The sequence below is a fragment of the Euleptes europaea genome, chromosome 2, assembly GCF_029931775.1.
Source record: "Euleptes europaea isolate rEulEur1 chromosome 2, rEulEur1.hap1, whole genome shotgun sequence".
Taxonomy (NCBI): Eukaryota; Metazoa; Chordata; class Lepidosauria; order Squamata; family Sphaerodactylidae; genus Euleptes; species Euleptes europaea.
Genome location: NC_079313.1, coordinates 82,185,472 through 82,205,382, shown reverse-complemented (window position 1 = coordinate 82,205,382; position 19,911 = coordinate 82,185,472). Strand labels below are relative to the sequence as shown.

At 43.5% G+C, this 19,911-nt stretch overlaps 1 protein-coding gene across 1 annotated transcript in view; it reads left to right on the top strand.

Moving 5' to 3' along the window:
- The window catches only part of ELAPOR1 (endosome-lysosome associated apoptosis and autophagy regulator 1), a 69,108-nt gene extending 49,428 nt beyond the window's left edge, over window positions 1-19,680 (top strand). The window contains exons 10-22 of the mRNA XM_056844323.1: window positions 770-898; window positions 2,041-2,131; window positions 5,192-5,297; window positions 6,461-6,598; window positions 6,848-7,105; window positions 8,379-8,552; window positions 9,203-9,383; window positions 10,904-11,000; window positions 12,307-12,405; window positions 13,055-13,181; window positions 13,702-13,880; window positions 16,165-16,330; window positions 19,419-19,680. Coding sequence (XP_056700301.1) covers window positions 770-898; window positions 2,041-2,131; window positions 5,192-5,297; window positions 6,461-6,598; window positions 6,848-7,105; window positions 8,379-8,552; window positions 9,203-9,383; window positions 10,904-11,000; window positions 12,307-12,405; window positions 13,055-13,181; window positions 13,702-13,880; window positions 16,165-16,330; window positions 19,419-19,487 — 1,814 coding nt within the window. The 3' untranslated portion in view covers window positions 19,488-19,680. The remainder of the gene's footprint in view (window positions 1-769; window positions 899-2,040; window positions 2,132-5,191; window positions 5,298-6,460; window positions 6,599-6,847; window positions 7,106-8,378; window positions 8,553-9,202; window positions 9,384-10,903; window positions 11,001-12,306; window positions 12,406-13,054; window positions 13,182-13,701; window positions 13,881-16,164; window positions 16,331-19,418) is intronic.
- Window positions 19,681-19,911: the final 231 nt, after the last annotated feature.

The following is a 19,911-nucleotide window of genomic DNA, read 5'->3' as shown; positions in this document are numbered from 1 at the left end:
TTGATGCTGTCTTTTTCCTTCTGTGGCTGCTGGTCAGAGAGCTCAGTTTTCAATGAAACTTTCAGAGTTATCCTCTGAGGCTTTGGTGCAGTTTCTGCCCCACCACCTTCTGATCCCCCCCTCCAGCAAGGTAGGACAATAAGCCTCTTGATTCCCAAACTGTGGGTATATATGTCACAGTGGTTTGGGGAAAGTAGAAAGGTCAACCACAAGAGAAGAGTGAGGTCACAGAAGCAATGAAAACCCTGCATGCTTTCCTCATGATCAGGAATCCTTCTAGGTGCAGAAATGCATCTTGTATTTAAGAGCTGTATACATCTACAACATGTCAACCTTGTCTTTAAAAGCATTTCATTCATTCTAGAACATAAAATATTTCGTAGGAGTTTTTCCTGCTTTGAGTGCTCTCATTTCAGCAGGTACTGATAGCAAATACCACCTGCGGCTAAGAATATGTGCTACTCTTGCTCAGGATCATACTGCACTTTGTCACTGCCCAAGAGATCTGTGATTAAACTCTGGAATATAAAATAAAATAAAGCAACAAGGAACCAGAAGGGGGAGGGGGTTACTAATCTGATTTAGGAATCAGTGCAGGAGCTGGGAGTATTTAACACTTTCCCTCTCACTCTGTTTTCCTGATGCAAATAACATATGTACCTCCCACCTTTTTTTGTTTAAGATCTGGAAAAGTCAAGAGATCAGTCACATATTTTCTACCATATGTGTAGCTTGGCCCTGAAACAGCATTGTTTGCATTCCATTCCAGGCTGCATCAACTGCCCTGTGGGGACTGAGCCGGTGCTGGGCTTTGAATACAAGTGGTGGAACATGTTGCCAGCTAACATGGAGACAACAGTCCTCAGTGGAATCAGTTTTGAATATAACGGAATGGCAGGTATCTTCATGAGCATATTTCTTCCCAAGGCATTTGGCTGGCTTGAACTGCTCCAGCTACATTCTGCATTCAATGTGTTTTTTGTTCGTTTCTGCCTAAGCTGTGTGGCCATCCTAATCACATACACCATGCACAATTAGCCTGTGGGACTCAATGTTACCTTTTATTAGGAACATGAGTTTACAGCTAGTATGGTAGAACACTGGATTAGAGCTGGGGAGGTTTAGATTCTAATCTGTACTAAGATGACGTTGAGCAGGAAAGAAGAATAAGAAATAATGAATTTGAAGTAGGGGATGAACAATTTTATGGGATATAGAGCTATTCAGAAATCCACCTGGATCAGTCTCTGAGCAATTAAAGCAGCATAACTAAGAAATAAAATATATTCTGTATCTAGACCCTGTTTGGGGCTATAAACAACTTCTAACAATGACCCTAAGAGGGGATTCCTCTTAAATTTCTCATAAATCCTAACAAGGATGGATTATCCTGTAGCATAGCTCTTTATAGCAGACTCTCTCGTGGCTTCCTTGGAAACCCATGTCAGTGCTGATGGTTGCTGAAAGCATTTGTATTCCCATAGAGGTGACTTGATATCACAGTTCCTAATTTTCTTTCTTCCACCAGAAACTTCTAATGCTATAAAACATGTGACTTGATATCACCATGCTGTGAATTTCCCTATCTGTACAAGCAATAGGCAATGAAATACATGAAGGGTGTGAAAAACCTCTTCATAGTTGTCTCCTGGCATACGTTTTGGAGTTATCCAGGGAAAGAGAGGGAGGGTTGGGCTGCAGTTTCCAATAGCAGCCACACATCTCCTATAATATCTAGGTCTGGCTTCAGGCCCTTGAGCTTTCCAATGTCTCTTGGGAATGTGTGTGTTAGGGTTGCCAACAAATGTCCTCCTCCATTAACATGGCTTAATGGGATGGTATTTACCTCTGAGTCATGAAGAGCTTCCACTGTCCATTTCCACACACTAAGCTTCTGTTAAGCATTTTTTCTCCAGGTTGTTAGCAACCATACGATGCAAGTTTGTGGAGCTATATACTTAACATGATGAAATCTTAGACAAAAGAGAGGCTTGTTTTCAGCTGAGACTTTATTTTGTTAACTTTCGCCTGTTATTTCAGGATGGGAAGTGGCTGGCGACTACATTTACACAGCAGCAGGAGCCTCGGATGATGACTTCATGATTTTGACATTGGTAGTTCCTGGATTCAGGTGAGTCTGTACCTGAGTTGGTGCTATCAAAGCTATTTCTTCAAAATGTACTTGAGAGCTGCAGTGTTTTCAAGCTGTTAAGGGTGATGGTAATCAATCTGAATTAAATCAAAAACAAAATGAGATCTTGGTAGGCCACTAGGGCCAGTCAGGTTTGTTGGTGTTTTCCATTTTCATTCTGAAGGAACATACTCAAGGTCAACATGAATTATTTGAACTCATAATCCCAGTTTTTGCCCCAATACTTTGAATCTAGGCCAGCAGCAGATTTTTAAGGGACTGTAGTAGGCTGCTCAAAGCCTGGGAAAGAGACTGAACCTTCCCCCAGAAAGAGTTCCAAACTCATTTCCTTCTTCCATCCACCCTGCTGGTCACACAGGTGCTGGGAGAGCAGTGGTGCAGTTGCATTAGGGGTGGCATGGGGCTATTCCGCATGCACAACTTGCTCCTGATTTTCTCAGCAGTCGATCTGCAAGAATTTAAATCAGCTTGGGGAAATCGTTCCACACGCATGCCCTTTCCTCTGAATCCCTTCTGCTGTGGAGTTGGCGTATTTTGTCTGCTTGTGGCCAAATAAACAGCACCACCGCCACGTTTTTTATTTTTATTTTTTGCACATGTTGTCTAGTACTACTGCGCAGAAATGCTAGAAACATTTCCTCCTCCACAAAAATTGTTGTCACTGGCGATTCTCTTTTAACTAATTAGATTATCAGCGTACATATGGAATGGTCAGAGAAGAGAATGCTCAACAAAGTAGCTCCTGACCCTGCATTAACCAGGCCATTTTAAATAATAAATGAAGCAAAACTCTTTCAACAAGTAGTAGCAATTAATAGAAGCTGTCTTCCTACAGAGCGGCTGGCGCAAGCAGCTTCCCCCTGTGCCATTTTTTTTTAAAAGGATGTTTAGGAATAGAATGCTGAGGGGAAGGCGAATGCACACATGGAAGAGTTGGAGAACAGAATGCTAAAGAAAATGGCTCCTGAGCTGATGTTAACTGGTGCCATTTTAAATAGTATGTGAAGGATTGGCTTCTCCCCCCAACCCTGAAGACAAGTGGTTTCTTTTCCATTTTTTAAAAAAGGCAATAAAATATCACTAGATTGCTTGGACATTGAAGCAATAGTCTTAGCAGGTTCTCTGAATTCCTGGCTTTCATTAAATAAAAAAGTAAGTCTCTAGCCTGTTACCTCATGGACATGTCTTTTCCTTTATATATCTCTGAGGGAAGAAACTAAAGACTTGCTTTAAAAAAAAGAAACCTGGGATTTCAGAGAACCTGCTAAGACTATTGCTTTAATGCTCCAGCGATCTGGCTCTATTTTATTGCTTAAAAAAAAACTGACCAGAAAGATATGCAACCATGAAACTGACCAAATTGCACTGGAGATAGTGGAAAAAATACCTGTGCTGCCACTTGTGGTCAGTTTCATGATTGCTTGGCTTTCTGGTCAGTTTCATAGCAGCGAGTGACCAGAAGAGCCTTGCTGCGTACAGGCAGATTTCTCAGCATTTGATCAGTAATCTTGCACGTTTGAAATTTTAAAAAAGGAGTGAGGAAGCCCCAGGTGGGGGGGGGAGGGGGAAGATGGGAGGGGGGCATGGAATCAATTGGGGAGGTTGGATGTGGGTGTGGGTGAGTGGGTGTCAATGGGCGGCAAAAAAAAACAACTTGGAGCATTTCCGCACATTGAGTGAAGCCGACTCAGAATCAGTTTGAGGAAAAAAAACTCGTGGTAAAAGTGCTCGTAAAAAAGCTGCAGAAAAAACAGGAAAAAAATCAAAGCTACTTCTTTAGGGGGTACAATGTGTGGAAAAGGGGCAAAACATTGAATTATTTTGGGCCAAAACTGACAAAAACTATATGTGCAGAATAGCCCATAGGGACCAGGAATGGTGCATACTGAGCACTGCATACTCAGAGAGGGAGAGGTGCAAAACCTGGATGCAATGGAGCACTGTGCTCAGAGGCCACTCCCTCCCAAAAGCATGCTGCATAGATTATTTCCATAATCCCTAATCTGACTTCCCAGCTATTTCTGAGCACCATAGCAGCAAGGAGGATGGATTAAGTATTATACTGGCTCTTGGGTTCAACAGCCCTTCAAACATCCATGGGTACTGGGAAGGTGCTTGCTTGAACTTGTGACATGCTGGCACCAGCCACACTTTCAATATGTGTTTGTAGATGGAGTGCTGATTAGGGGTGCTAAGACCTTCATTGCAAACATGGTTAATAGAAGAACGTACCATGTTTGGCAGTCACAGTCACCTGCGAGCAAAACCTTTGATCTGCCACCTGGCATGAATGACACTGGAGCTGTGCTGGTAGAGTTTCATTTCCTTGTGGTGGAGGAGTTTCACTTTCTTGCCTTGTTTTTTGTATCCGCACAAATGGCAAGAGTCAGGTAATTAAATGATGTGAGGGGGAAACTACGCCTCCCATAAGGCTATGCAAAAATGTGCTTGTGTGAAATAATGTTGATAACACAAACTTAAACAAGCACTGAAAGAGAAGACTTATTTAAAAAGATGTTTATTTGATTGGGTTGCTCACTATTTATTTATGGGATTGTCTGCTGAATGGGGTGCAGCAACAACAAGTCTGTAGGGGAGGGGGGAAATAAGACTTCCATTGGGCTGTATGAGAACATTCCTGTGTGAAACACTACTGATTGCACCATGCGGTACTATATCGTTTGAATATATGAAAAGTACCGTAACTCAACAAATACACTTGAACTGATTACAGACTGCTGAATTGGTTGACAAAAAAACCTGCTTCCCTGTTTACAGCTAGTGAACAGACCAGAAGCTGAGCCCTGGTGTGTTCAAGCATCCCTAGTGCTACAACCCCTGGCCTCTTAGAAGGCATTGCAGCTAGGAAGATCTAAGAACTTCAGGGGAATTTTCTGATAATGATGCTAATCTGATCAAGCTAGCTAGCTGATGTAGAGCATACTGATTGGTTCCTGTTCTCCCATGCTATCCTCTGCTAAATTTTCAACAGCATCTTGAACAATAAATACAACCTGAGTTTGGCTTATTCTCTTGCAGCCCTCCACAATCAGTGACAAAGGATTCAGAAAATAAAGAGAAAGCAAGAATCACGTTTGTCTTTGAAACTATCTGCAGCGTGAATTGTAAGCTTTATTTTATGGTGGTAAGTTTGTTCAGCTACTTCTTCTTCTTTCCAAAGTAGATGAGTATTTTCCTGTTTTGTTTCCATTGGTGTTCTGTGTTTTCCATCCATGGGACAAAACAGACTGTCAAAGGGATGCAACCCTCCCCCCATCCTCTGCAGGCTATGTGATAAAAAACCAGACACGTTTCTTAACTGATTTTCACCTTTGGAACCCCCCTCTCAAAAGCTACAGCTTCTTTCCTTGACAGATGCCATTTTGAGTTTTGTCTGTTGTGGCTTTCACTGTTCTAGGTGGTGGCCCATATGCAATCACGTATATGCATCTGACGAAAGCATATTTGCCTCTCACATCCTATGAAGTACACTACAGGTATACACATGGTGTGCTGACTAATTTTATGAAACATGAGAAGTGACACAGTATCAGCTAACATGCGTGTGTAGACTCCTGCCTATGCTTTCTGTGCCACATCCCACATCAGTGTCACTTGAGCTGCAGCGGGTGTGCAAGGAGCTCTCTCCTAGATGCTGTAGCCCTTCCCCCAATTTCAGCATCCTCTTTCTTCTGACCGTATGCTTCTTTCCCAGCTCATGTTTTACCTCCCCTAGTTTTCAGCTGGGTTTTTTTTCCAGAGAATTACAAACATCACACTGCCCTGATTGTCCTAGTTAATCCTGAAGTTGAGGTCCCATGGGCAAACGGCTCCATGGGGAAGAATAGACAAAATGAACACACAGACAAATATACGTTGGGTATAAAAAGGCCACAGCTTTATTGATTACAACCGATGGAGCATTGGCGGAGCATGGGGGCGGATCCAGAGATCGGATGGCCCCACTGTCATCCGATGTATCGAAAGCATCGATCACCGACCCCAACTACATGTGGGCATAACACCGGAGTGGCGCTTCGGTGGCCTCACCAGGACATAAATCTCTGTGTGAAACCAATGCCATCTGGGAGTGGAGCACCCAAAACAAGCCCCCGAGCTGGGCAACGATGATGTACTCCAATCCCAAGACCCCTTATGGGGATTCCCAAAACGGGAAGGAAAGGCACCTCTTCCCAGCCTGGATCAGTCCCCATGCCGAAGTTATGAAAGTATCACAGTTGTGCATCTGTAATAAAGACTTCTTTAAGTAGAAACCATTTCCTGCTCTTTGCCCACTTTGTCTGACAGGGTATGAATTCCAGAACTGATACATCCGTGGAGACCTGGGTTGGCTCTAAGGGAAAGCAGTCCTACACATACATCATTGAGAAGAATTCCACAATGAGCTTCACATGGGCCTTCCAGAGAACAGTGTACCATGAAGCAGTAAGGGACTCTTAACTTCCTATGAAATCTTCTGTTCACAGCCTCTTCCTTTGTTATCATTTTCATGGAGGGATTCCGCATCAAGGATCTTGGCTGTTCCTGTGTCTTGCAAATGGGGAGGGTCACAGCGAGAAATGTATGGCACTCCCTGCAGCGTTCTTCCTCTCCCCAGCATTGTTTTTTCTCCCCCTCGTGAAGCGCTTCTGCCTCTCCAAGGCACTTACGATAGCGATTTCCATTTTGTTCCAGGGTAGAAAATACACAAACAACATTGCCAAGCTGTACTCTGTCAATGTGACCAATGTTGTAGATGGCGTGGCTTCCTACTGCCGGCGATGTGCTTTGGAATCTTCAGGCTCGTCGTGCACCTCCTGCCCAGCTGGGCACTACATCGACAGAGACTCTGGGAGCTGCCATCCATGCCCACCAAATACTTATCTGAAAGCTCACCAGCCCTATGGCAGTCAGGCCTGCATCCCTTGTGGCCCCAGTACAACACACAACAAGGTGCTGTGGTCTTCCTTATGGTTCATTGTTCTTCAGCTGTGACCGCTGATTGTTGTGATTTAAACTAGAGTTCACTGTAAAAAACCTGTAAATAGGTGAATGGTGTGCATTAGAATGCAAGTCATGTTGTCCAAAGCCATGTTTTAATGAGCTAAGCACATAAAACTCTGTACTCATGAAGGGCTGCAGTTGATCTGTTGGCTGGACAGAGCACCATCTCAGATAACAAACAGGAGACTTCTTAGCCAGTGGCTCTACTCGTGAGGAAGGAGCCTAGCTAATTGCTTCATGTGGCACGAGTGCTTCTGCTGCTTCTCTTTGTGGGTGCAAGCTGCGCAGCTATGAAGAGGAGCAACAGAACACTCCTGGAGGACGTGGGCTGTTGTCAAACTTCCACCAAGAAAAGTCATGCTGGTGCAAGTACAGTCTTGGTCTTGATGATAAACTATTCCAAAACCCAATCAACTCCAAGGAGGAGGAATTGGTTTTGCAAAATTCTGATACTATTTCTGTGTGGGACCGTACTGAGCTCTGAAATACCTGTTATGAATATGCAAGGTGATGTTAAAGGATGGTAATGTTCTTTTTAAATCCCCTGCATATGTTCTAAAACCAAATCTTTTTCACATCCACAGTTTCATGGGCTCTGGTCAGTGACTGTCTCTGCCAATAGCAATACCAAATATGCAGTAGACAGGCTGGCCATAACACAGTTTTAGTTTGCCTCTTTATTAGTTGTCCTTTCAAAGTAAGGAGATATTGGAGGAACAGGTGCCCAGCACTTACCCACGATAGCTGCTTAATAAATATTTTGTAGACCTAAAAACCAGATTTTATTGAAAACATTTATTGCAATGCATTAATTTTGGTTTTACACCTTCATATATCTCAGATTGGAAACCTGGAAAGTGTACATAAAAAGGGGTTCTTCCTTTATTAAAACAACCCAGGGATTTGTTAAAAATGTATATATTTTTTCAGAAACTTGAACAAAGTTACTTATTGCCAAAATGGAAATGGCACAGGATGGTTCCTCTCTCCACACATTATGTTTTGTGTAATTATCCACATGGTTCCATAGCTGCCCTGTGCAGTTGGCAAGCAAGGCTCCAGAGCAGTATGGTTCTGGTCCTGGCTGCCATTAGAATCTCCCGCCAGTTTGGGGTCCCTTATTCTCAAAGTAAACAGAGTTTCAAAATCTGTTGGAGAAATTGGCAATTTCTCAGCTCCCCAGAAAGGAAGCAAATTGACTCTGTAATACTCTTCTCTCCAGATCCATTCTTTGTGTTACAATGACTGTCACTTTTCAGTCAGTGTGGAAGGCAGGACTCTGAAATATGACTTCTCAGCCTTGGCCAATACCACATCCTTTTCAGGAGATCCAAGTTTTACCTCAAAAGGGCTGAAGTATTTTCATCACTTCAACATCAGCCTCTGTGGCAATAATGTAAGTATGTGAGGTGAGGGCATGTATGTCATGGTAGCCACCCTGAGACATCCAAGAAGTGTCTCCTCGTGGAAGCAGTTCCATAGGGCCATAATATGTTTTAAGTGGCTCGTCAAATAGATTACTTCTATTGTAAGGAGAGTCTTTCAGATCAGTGCTGTCCTACAGCTGCTGAGGATTTCTTAGCAGCTCCCTTCCACTTCTGGCTGATGTAATGTGTGAAGAGGTTTCTTGAAGCTTCTGTTGAAATTGTCAGAATCTGAGAAGGGTTCATATCTAAAGAGCATTTCAGCAGTTTTAGGGTTGTCAACCTCTAGGTGAGGTCTGGAGATCTCATAAGACTATAACTGATTTCCAGACTACAGAGATCAGTTTCCCAGGAGAAAATGGCTGCTTTGGAAGCTGGACTCCTTGGCATTATGCCCTACAGAGGTTCCTCCCTTCCCTAACCCCCCTCTCCAGGCTCCACCCCCAAATGCCAGGGATTTCCCAATTTGGAGTCGGCAGCCCTATGTTGGGATGCAGGTACCTGTATCTCATTTGTTGAGGAGGTTGAAGGTGATGCTGTGATTCTGTTAAAAAACAGCAGTCAAGTGAAAAGTAAGGCTTCTGTTGAATCTGACTCTCTCTCCCTCTTTTGTCTTCTGAAGGGAAGGAAGATGGCTACCTGCACAGACAATGTCACAGACATCCGTATCCTCGGCAAGGGGGCAGAGTCCTCTAAATCAGCTACCTCCTACGTATGCCAATCCGTTATTGTTCCCTCTGACATGATGGGTTACAAAACAGTAGTGTCTTCACAGCCTGTGAGCCTAGCAGACCGCTTTGTAGGTGAGAGAAGCAGGGAGTGTTCATGTAGTTTGAAAAGAGGCCTGAAGCTGCTTCCTGACAGCTGCTTTTGGGAGTGGGGGGCTGGCTATTGGTTGTGCTGATTCAGGTGTAGGGCTGCCAGGTCCCTCTTCACCACCGGTGGGAGGTTTTTTGGGTGGTTCCTGAGGAGGGCGAGGTTTGGGGAGGGGAGGGACTTCAATGCCATAGAGTCCAATTGCCAAAGCGGCCATGTTCTCTAGGTGAACTGATCTCTGTCGGCTGGAAATCAGTTGTAAAATAAAATAATAAAAGCAGGGTATGTCCTAAAAGTAGTCACAAGGGAATGGAATTCTTTTCTATGGGGGGGGGGAGCCTCTTTTGCAAAATATTTATTTAGGTGGTTTGCTAAAAATTATTGTCCACTTTTCAGAAAATCCCAAAGCACTGCTCAAAATAAGGAGAACTTAAATAAAAAAATGCATACAAAAAGATAACACTAAAGCAATACAATATTATAAAATGTGATCAGAGCAGCAGTTATTAGAAAGGTAATTGTGATCCAAAAGTGAAGAGCCTATCCATAAATTTTAAAACATTCAGATTCTTTGCACACACACAGACCCTGAAAGTGCGTAACAGATGGGGTAAGGCATTTCTCACAGGAAAAAAAGTTCCACAGCTTTGTGTCGCTATTGAGAAGGCCTTGCTGTGTAGAGAGACCATCGTGGCCTCTGTGAAACAGGGTTGCCAACATCACGTGTGGCCTAGATTTCTCCTGGAATTACAAGTGATTTCCAGACAACAGCGATCAGTTCCTCTGGAGGAAATGGCGGCTTTGGAGGGTGGACTCTATGTTATACCATAGGTTCTAGATGAAATCTCTCCTCAAAGTCCCCCCTCCACAGCACCTCTCTGAAATCTCCAGAAATTTCCTAGGCTGGAGTTGGCAGCCCTGCTGTGAAATGGAGCTTTAAGCAGAGCCTCATTAAGACATGTGGAAGGGTTTGTGTAGGAGGCGGGTTGCCAGCCAGTGGACAGCATTCTAAAGGGAGGTGGAGGGATGGGGACATGGGGGGGGGTGCGCTGGTGGTGCGCATGGTGTGATGTCAGTTCCAGGGGAAACCTGGAAGGGATGTCACATTGCTCTAGTAATCACCAGAAACCTTGGAGTTTCAGGCAATTCCTAGTGATGTTATATCTCTTCCAGGGAAAACATCACACCACATGTAACACTGGCCATTCTTATTCTTTTTTTCCCATTGCCCAAAGGAAGATGGGAAGAGCAGGTTGTTGGTGGGAGGTCCTGGCAACACTGTGTAGGAGTAGATGCTCAATGAGATACCCCAGACCGAAATTGCTTCACCAGACCCTTAAACTTGGCCAGGAGTCAAATAAGAAGTCGGTGCCATTGTTTCAATACCGGGGAAGCGTTTCATATAATTTTGTTCCAGGGTTGGGGAAGGGGGTATAAGTAGGCCGAGAAACAGGCCATAATTTATCTCTATGCTGCTCCTCCTCACTGGCTTGTTTCTAACTTCCAGGAGTAACAACAGAGTCCACCCTGGACAATATAACTTCCCCTGCTGACTACTTTCCTGAGGAGAATGTGGGCTTATCAGATGTGATATACTTTTTTAGGTAAGCTGCAAGGTTGCTAAGCATAAGTAAAGGCAGGCTTTACCCATTTTACTGTGGAACACCCTTGTCTGTCGTCATCAGCAATATGGGAAAGTTTTACGTCCTTGCTTTCTAGAGTCTGTTCATGTGTGAGCTATGCCCTTGTGGCAAGGCAGGAACTTCAGTTGCCCGGCAGCATTAGAAAATGAAAGTTCCCAGCTTTCTATACAGCAGGAGTAGGGCAGACTTCAGGCTTGCAAGACTGATATCCACCAACCAGAACCAGAGATAAAATGGTGGCTCATGGGGTGGAGCCAGACACAAGATAATGTGGGAAGGGGACCATTCCTTATTTTCTTCATTCTTCCAGGAGATTATCATACACACTTATTCTTTTTCCACACTACTTTTCTTTCCCTAGGATTGCCAACTCTGGTTGGGAAATTCCTGGAGATTTGAGGGTGGAACCCGAGGAGGGTGGACTTTGGGGAGGGGATGGACTTCAGTGGGTTATATTTCCATAGAGTCTAACCTCCAAAGCTGCCATTTTCTCCAGGGAAACTGATCTCTGTAGTGTAAAGATCAGTAGTAATTCTGGGAGATCTCTAGGCCTGTCCTGGAGGTTGGCAAGCCTACCTTCCCCACCAAAGGCTGCCAGCTGGGTAGGAAAAATTTCCTGCCCCTTTAATGAGTGGAAATGGGGTACTGAAGCTTATTATGGCATGAAATTAAACATCACCTAGGGATAATTACTTGCAGATGAAACTGGTGTTACCCCCACCATACACTACTACCCCAAGAAGCAAGCACATAAATGTACAGAGGATAGCACTCTTCTAGTTGATCTTTACAAATATATTCTTTTTTCACAGTTCCACTCCCTAAATAAAACACACACTTAGAATTAAGGTTGGTATAGAGTGCTTCTGAGCATGCATGTGTTCAGCCCAGGAATTTGTTTTCAGCCCAAGGTCTTAGCCATGGTGTTGGCATTTCAAGAGAAATCAATTCCTGGTTTTCTCCCTCACATGGTTTCTCCAGTCTAGTTTACAAAGGAGAGTCTTTTTGTTGTTGCTGCTAAGTCACAGACCAGCTTTGAAGGTGGTAGCAAGTACAACGTGGTGCAATTGCTCAGGCCAGTCAGGGATAGAGGAGCCAGGACTGTTTGGCGGAAATAGCTTTAAATGTGTGATGTTCTGCCCACTCCTCTAGGTTATAGAGTGAGCTCTGCAGTTACTTCTATAGTAGAGCTAGCGCTGCAAGCAAGTATGCCTTGTCAAACTGTAGCAGGGATTTTGTCATAACAGTATGTTTGTTTAATCTGCAGATCCAACGATGTGACCCAGACTTGTAGTGATGGGAGAGCCACTGCCATCAGAATAAAATGTAATCCCCTAAAGTCTCCTGGAACTCTGTCTGTGCCACCGTGAGTACAAGCGCTTGTCAAATGTTTGTCTCAGTGTGTCCTGTCCCCTTTAAAAAACTGCAGTCTGCTCCAAACTGGAGCAGTCTAGAAACTGAAATAGACAAATGAATCTTTGAGAGAAACAACTGAATGACAGAAGATGAAACCAACTGAGACTCACTGTTACTAAAATAAGAAGTCAAATGTACAGGCTATATGATTTATAGTGTATTATTATCCAATTTAGATGCACATAGATGTACCTCAAAATTTAGGGTTGCCAACTGCCAGGAGAAAAAAAAAGTCCTGTCCCTTTAACAGAGGCTTAATGAAATGCTATTTACCAGTTGATATGATTTACCTTCATGCCCTAAAAAGCATCAGTTGCCCATTTTCACACATTAAGCCTCTGTTAAAGGGACAGAATGTTTTTCTCTAGGCCTGATGGAGAAATTCTAAATGAGTTTATTTTTTCTTTTTCTCTAGTGAGTTGAGTCTTTCTCTCTGTCTTCCTTCCCACTTATTATTAGAAATAAGAGATGCCCTTGCTTCAAATTCCATCACTTATTTCAGATTTGCTCTTCCCTCATGCCTGAGGTTTTGAGACATGTTGATAATAGGCCCATTGGTCTCAATTCATTTAAGAGGACTCCTTATAATTTCCTTACAGCAAGTGTCCTGAAGGGACCTGTGATGGGTGCACTTTCCACTTCCTGTGGGAGACAGTTGAAGGCTGTCCTCTCTGCTCTACAGATGATTACCATGCCATCATCAGTGCCTGTGTTGGAGGAATTCAGGTAGGGACTAAAAATAATTCCCATGAATTTCTTTTTTCTCTCCAAGACCCACGAGCTGAACGTTTTAATGTATAATTACATTATTGTTAAAATGAGCCGTTGACTGCTACTTCAGCCCTGTTGTCAACACATGGATGTGCATGTAGAAAGAGAGAGACCAAACCGAAAGGGACAATTGTTTCTACAAGACTTGTCACCACAAGGCAGTCCTATGGTCTGATCCTAAGCATGTTTGCTCTCAGATAAGTAGCACTGATTTTAGCGTGACTTTCATTCAGATAGGTATGCTGAGGATTAAAAACTGCTTTAGTACTGCTATGCTTTAATACGGCCACAACAACAATGCACTGTCAGTTTTGTTTTGCTGTTATGAAATTTCGGCGTTCATCCAAATTCCCCTGCTTTGCTGGAATACAACTATTGTAGGTACTACTTTTTAAAATTAAATGGTACTAATCCTACTCCTATACTGTGCTGATGTCTGACTAGAAGGAGGACTCCTCTGTTTTTCCTCTTATAGAGAACCACGTATGTGTGGAGGGAGCCAAAGCTGTGTGCTGGTGGCTTTCCCCTCCCAGAGCAACAAGTCAGCATCTGCAAGACCATGGACTTCTGGCTTAAAGTGGGCATCTCAGCTGGGACCTGTGCTGCTGTCCTTCTAACTGTCCTGACTTGCTATTTCTGGAAGAAAAACCAGAAGTGAGTAACAATTCCTCCTTGTCCTGCATGTTAAACTTGCTCATAGCCACAGCAGATCCCTATCCTAACTGAGGAAAGGGATATATCATATTTCCATTTTTAAACTGTGATTACCTTATAGCACATGGAAGCTTCATTTAAGTGTCCAAACCAATGAGTATCTCTGTCTAAGGGGTTTCTTCACATGCGTGGCTTATTCTTGCTTTTCTTATCAGTTGATATGTCGGTATCAGATTCGCGTTGAGCATGGGGATGCCACTTGTCTTCCCTCCATCTGCATTTTTCCCATTGCCATATCTATTAATTTTCTTACAGACATGCCTTAAAAAAATAGGATTTTTGAGCAAGGGTGCTGCTATCATTGGCATCATCACAGCGCCTGGTTGTGCATGCATTATATCGTTATACTGCTAGAAGAGGGCTAAGCATACACAAGAATCACCACATTGTCCCTGTGGGTAAATGTGGAAAAATGCCCTTCACTCAAAGATTTACCCCAATATTTGGACGTTCAGGGCTGCAAACTAGTTAAAAAAAATTCCTATCAACAAACGGCAAGCAAATGGAGAGGAGACCTGTTGCTCACCCACCTCTTCAATTGCTTTCAAGCTGCCAGTGCTCAATGTTTAGTCATATGAATGTCTCTAGCAGCTTGAGAACAATGAAGCAGGCTGCTCTGGTACAGTCCCCTTCAGAATCAAAGATTAATACCTGCAAACCTATAAAAAAATCAAATTCCCATGGGAAAAAAACATAGTAAGGGGGGGAGAGTCTCTGGATATTAAGGCACAGGCATGTCACATGAACACACATGAAGCTGTCTTATACTGAATCAGACCCTTGGTTCATCAAAGTCAGTACTATCTACTCGGACTGGCAGCGGCTCTCCAGGGTCTCAGGCAGGGGTCTTTCACATCGCCTACCTGCCTAGACTCTTTAACTAGAGATGCCGGGGATTGAACCTGGGATCTTCTGCATGCCAAGCAGATGCTTTACCACTGAGCCACAGCCCCCTCCCCTTATAGAGGTATATTGCTATCAGGGAGCTTTAAAACAATCAAAGACTTGCCAACAGACTTGGCTGCACAAGGGTAAAAATCCCTCTTTTTGTGGGGGGAAAGGCAGGGAATTTAGGACATATCAGCAGAGCCAAGGGCAAAGGCTGAATGACTAGAAAGAACAGTGAGCTCTCCTGTGCCTTCTGAATATGCAAGGAAGCAAATGATTGTGGCAAAAAAATCAGGGCACAGAAATAGTTTTATTAGGCAAGCATTTTTTTAAAAAATAGTTGAAAATCTGCCAACAGAAGAGATAAAAATTCCTTGCTACTGAGGTGAGGGAAACAGAACACAGGGAGGGGTTGTCCATAAGGTTGCCAGCCTCCTAGCGGCACCTGGAGATCTTCCACTATTACAATTGTTCTCCAGACAACCAAGATCACTTCCTCTGGAGAAAATGGCTGTTTTGGAGTGTGGGCTCTATGACATTATACCCTGCTAAGATAAATGCCCCACCCTCCCCAGGCTTCGCCTACAAAATCTCCAGGTATTTCCCAACCCAGAGTTGGCAACCCTAGTTGCTCAGTCAGAGGAACATGGCTGGGAAAAGGGAGGAACCAACAAGAACAAATAAAAGCACAGGAAACAGTACACATATGAATTAACAGATTAAAAATGGTCCCAAAAGAATCAGAAAAAAACAGGAAAAATGCGAGGTGAAAACTAATGGTGCAAGAGAAAAGGAGGAAGTCAGGATAAACTGAAGCAGTATGGAGCCAGAACTGACACGATATCACCATTCAGAAAACCCACATGTCAGAAAAATATCTCTCCTAATTTGTTGTAATCTCTACAGCAATTAAACTGAGAAGTGTACTGATAAGCCCCTTACACTCCTAGGTGTGTCTCTGTCCACTCTCGGTCTGTTAACAGAAGATAGAGTAGTGATTGTACTACCATATATTCCAGCTGCTGTCTCAGAAGCCAGAACAGGAGGGGGGGGGGGGGAGGTTCCAAGAAGGTAGGGACCAAATAATACCAGCTGGGAAACCTCTAGGAAAAAATGTTTCTCTCCCACTTCCTCTTGTGAAAATAAGCTTGACAAAATGTGAATAAACAGCACTTATTAAGAATAAAGGCAGAGACTGAGAACACCCCCTGCTTTTTCAAGGACTACAGTAATACCTCACATCTGTGGATTTTCTAATTATTTGGGGGAGGCACTATCCATCTGATGGATCCAGCCTCTGTCTATCAGTTTAGTTATCTGTTTGTTACCTTCAAAGGCTAGAGTATAAATATTCCAAGCTGGTGATGAATTCCGGTGCCAAGGACAGTGAGCTGCCAGCCGCCGACAGTTGTGCCATTATGGAGGGAGAAGATGCAGAAGATGACCTGATATTCACAAGCAAGAATTCTCTCTTTGGCAAAATAAAGGCTTTCACTACTAAGGTAAGATGCCTGGCAGAACCACCTTTTATAAAGGCAGATAGAAGGTGACTGAGACCTTGTTGGGCTTGGCCCCGACAGTGATCTAACTTGACAGATGTCTAAGATATATTGTTTAACTCTCAAAGCAGTATCTTGAGTGGACACATTCTTAAAACACCTAACAGGCAACTTACCTCCAAGGCTGATGTGTCTTTCAATAGTAGTCAAAATCTTTTGACTTTTGGCTCAGAGCTGTTTGTAAGAGGTGTGTGTGTGAGCCTGAACATTACAGCTGAGGGAGAAAGTGAATAGGAGCCTCATTCTTCGCTCACCCTCCTCCCACCCACCAATGTCTTGACAGACATGAGTAACCAAAGTGACCCACCCCCTCAAGAAATACATCCAATATAATTAACCATCTCTGGTGTAGAAGAGCATCCAGAAGGACAAGTCGGTACAGGCTGGTCTTGAATTTTACATGCATTCCTACTGTGACATTCTTACCCTAGGCTACCCCATGAGTATTCTCCATTTTCAGTGTCCATTTGCATGTGCTATAGTGTTTCTAGTTGTTCTGACTGTCATTCTAGTTAATAGTGCACTGCTTGGTTCCTCCCCCCTTTTTTTCTAACATGGCTATTTGTTTTCCTGTAGGCTTCTCTTAGCTACAGTAACGCTTGGCAGGACTCTGTGTGTAGGGATGTCCTCAATAAACTAAAAGGAAGAGTCTTCCAGGTAGATAGAGACTAACTGTAGATTGCATTGTCTTTGGCCCCCGTGTCTGAAAACAAACCAGCTGAGTGAAAAAACTGAGTCACAAGTTATAATGCCCACAGGGCAGACATGTGGGAAGTGAATTTAGATCAGGGCTATGGCTTACAGGGAGAGGGGCTTAAGCTTCCTGCCTGCACCATTTTCCTGAAGTGGGAGGGAGAAGGCAAGGAAACTGAATGTGTGCAGACAGACTAATGGATATTAATTACATCCGCAAGTTCAGGGTCTTAATTTCAGGGCTTTTCCGCATTCTCTTTTTCCTTGTCTCCAGGTTCCTGTTTCTTCAGTGTTTTTTTTTTTAAAGTTCTGCATGGCCATTTATGCAGGGTCAATATTGATGCTCGCTCAAAGCTCTTTTTTTAAATGCAACCTTTAAAATGTCTATTCATTGTCGCAATGCAAAAGGAGAAATTCCACACACACCCCACTTGCCTGCTCCTTCGCTCCTTCATTTGCATAGCCATTGGCAATGGTCGTTTGCATAGCTAAGCCGCATTTGTGATTTTTCATGGTTCCTTCAGTAAATGCTTCGGTGCAGGGGCGGAGCAAATACAAAGGTTGCATTAAAGGGGCTCTTAAGAAATGTGAAGCAGGTATGCTCCGGCTTCACAGTCACTTCCTGAATGACGGTTCAGCATGAAAAACTTAAAAAAAAAATATGTGGGGCACTTCAGCCTGGAACGCGCTACTATTTACCAAGCATAAATGGTCCATGTGTTTTGCTCCTTCTAGTGGTCCATATCACACCCACTTTTATGAAGGGTAAAAAGCTGCTGCATAAATCAGCAGGGAAATAAGCTAGATTTACTTTTCTGCTATATCAAATCTACCACTAGAAGGAGTAAAACACATGCGGAATTTAAAAAAGCCAAAGAAACAGGAACTTTGAGATGAGGAAAAAGAGGATGTGGAAAAGCTCTAATGAAGAAAATTCCTTCAGCTTGGCTTGTCTCTGGAATAAGGGGCTGTTTTATTGTGCAGTTTAGAATAATGTATCACCTGCTTATCTTTTGGTCACCATTACCAAAAATCAGAGCTGCTGGTTCTCTGAAAGGGTCTAGCTGGGGAGAACCGAGGCAGAGCCACCAAAATTTGGACCCATGGATTTAGATTTCATACCAGAACAAATTATAAGAATCTACTGTGTGTGGGTGAGTTTTCCCCTCTTCCTTGCCATCAGAAGTGAACCTGGCATTCCCATTGTTGATCCAAATGTCATGTTCTCACGGAAATATGTTGTGTAACGTTATCTGTGAATTTTCATGTGAATAGACTTGCTTTGTTTGAATCAGGGGTGCAGCCACATGGTGACGATTTTCAGTGCTGCTTCTGTTGCCACTGCAAATGCAACAGAGGCCTGCCCAGAGGTTTCCCCTGAACTTCCCTTTTCCCACTCCCTCCCCAGCCACCATTCCCCATGTACTACTGGAGGGCTTTTGGGGGGCCCTTTTTTATACCACTGTATCATTAAGCTGTAGCAGTATGTCAAATTGCCATTAAAAAATAAACCCAAAGCCTTCCAGCGGCACGGTGGGGGGATATGGAGGCTGTGGTAGACTGAAGCAAGGAAAATGGCACTGATGTGGGTAGGACCTTAAAAGGTGTGCATCATCCAATTCACACAGCTTGCAAATATGCTTTGACTGATCTGTCCTAAAAGATTGTGCCAAAACAGATTTGAGAATGATCACAGCTAAGAGGGAAGAACAAATGGAAAGTGGGTGATTAGGAGACACCACTGTGTGGATGACCCAGATGAGCTTGCTCCACTTTAGACACACAACTCAGAGCCAAACCTCCATGTGGAAGCAGGCCAGCTCTGGGCCCTTACTCTAGAGGTCTCACACTGGGCACTTTTGGTCCATTGAAAAACACTGGAATTGTACAAATGGAAATGCCTAGCACAAGAAGAAGCAAGCTCCACAGCCTCTATAGTGCCCGTGTACAGATCAAAGGTGTAGGATCCAAGTTTCTGCCTTGTTACTAAATACATGGATACAGCATAATCTGATTAAATTCCGATTAAGGCTCATTGAGGTAAAGCGCTTCCCTGCTGACTTTGCAGGGAATATTTACACATAACTTTTACAGTTATGTGTAATTTACCTTGCATGCCAGAGATCTATGGCCCTGTGGGTATTGTGCTGGCCTGCTAACAAAGCAGATTTAGCTACTTTGCATAGGTTGCCACAGTAGAAAGGAGACCCTGAGCCTATGCAAAGTCACACAGGGAAGCTCTTTGTCTTGCCAGCACCATGTTTAAATTGGACCTGAGGGCAGAGAGAAGACCACAAATCCTTCTTCCCATTCACACTGCCTTTTACGTTCCTTTCAGAGAACATCTGATGGCTTTGACTCTGTTCCACTGAAGACATCATCTGGCACCACGGACATGGACCTTTAGGAGCGGAGTGGATTGCCCGCTCCCACTCCTTTCCCGCAGGATGCTTTAGGTGTTCTCCTTGGTTAAGACCTGCACTTTGATGAACTTGCCATGTGGCCTTACTGGATACACTTTTAACTTCAACTTCTTATTGTACTTTTTTAAGCCTAGAATTTTAACATTCCGTCCAAAAAACAAAACAAAAACAACCATGCCAAATACAAGTGTGCTTTTAAAATTATATGTAGATACATGTATGTCTTTTTGCATCCTCCTCTTCTGGCACAATGACCTGAAATGAACCCCAGATCTGAATTTCTATATCCTTCTACAACAGTTATTGAATCCAAAGTAAAGCCAGTGGCAATATTTGCATTTTCTTTATTCCCTCACATCAAATAACAAATGCTACATAGGACATTACTGCCATCAAATCATCCCATGG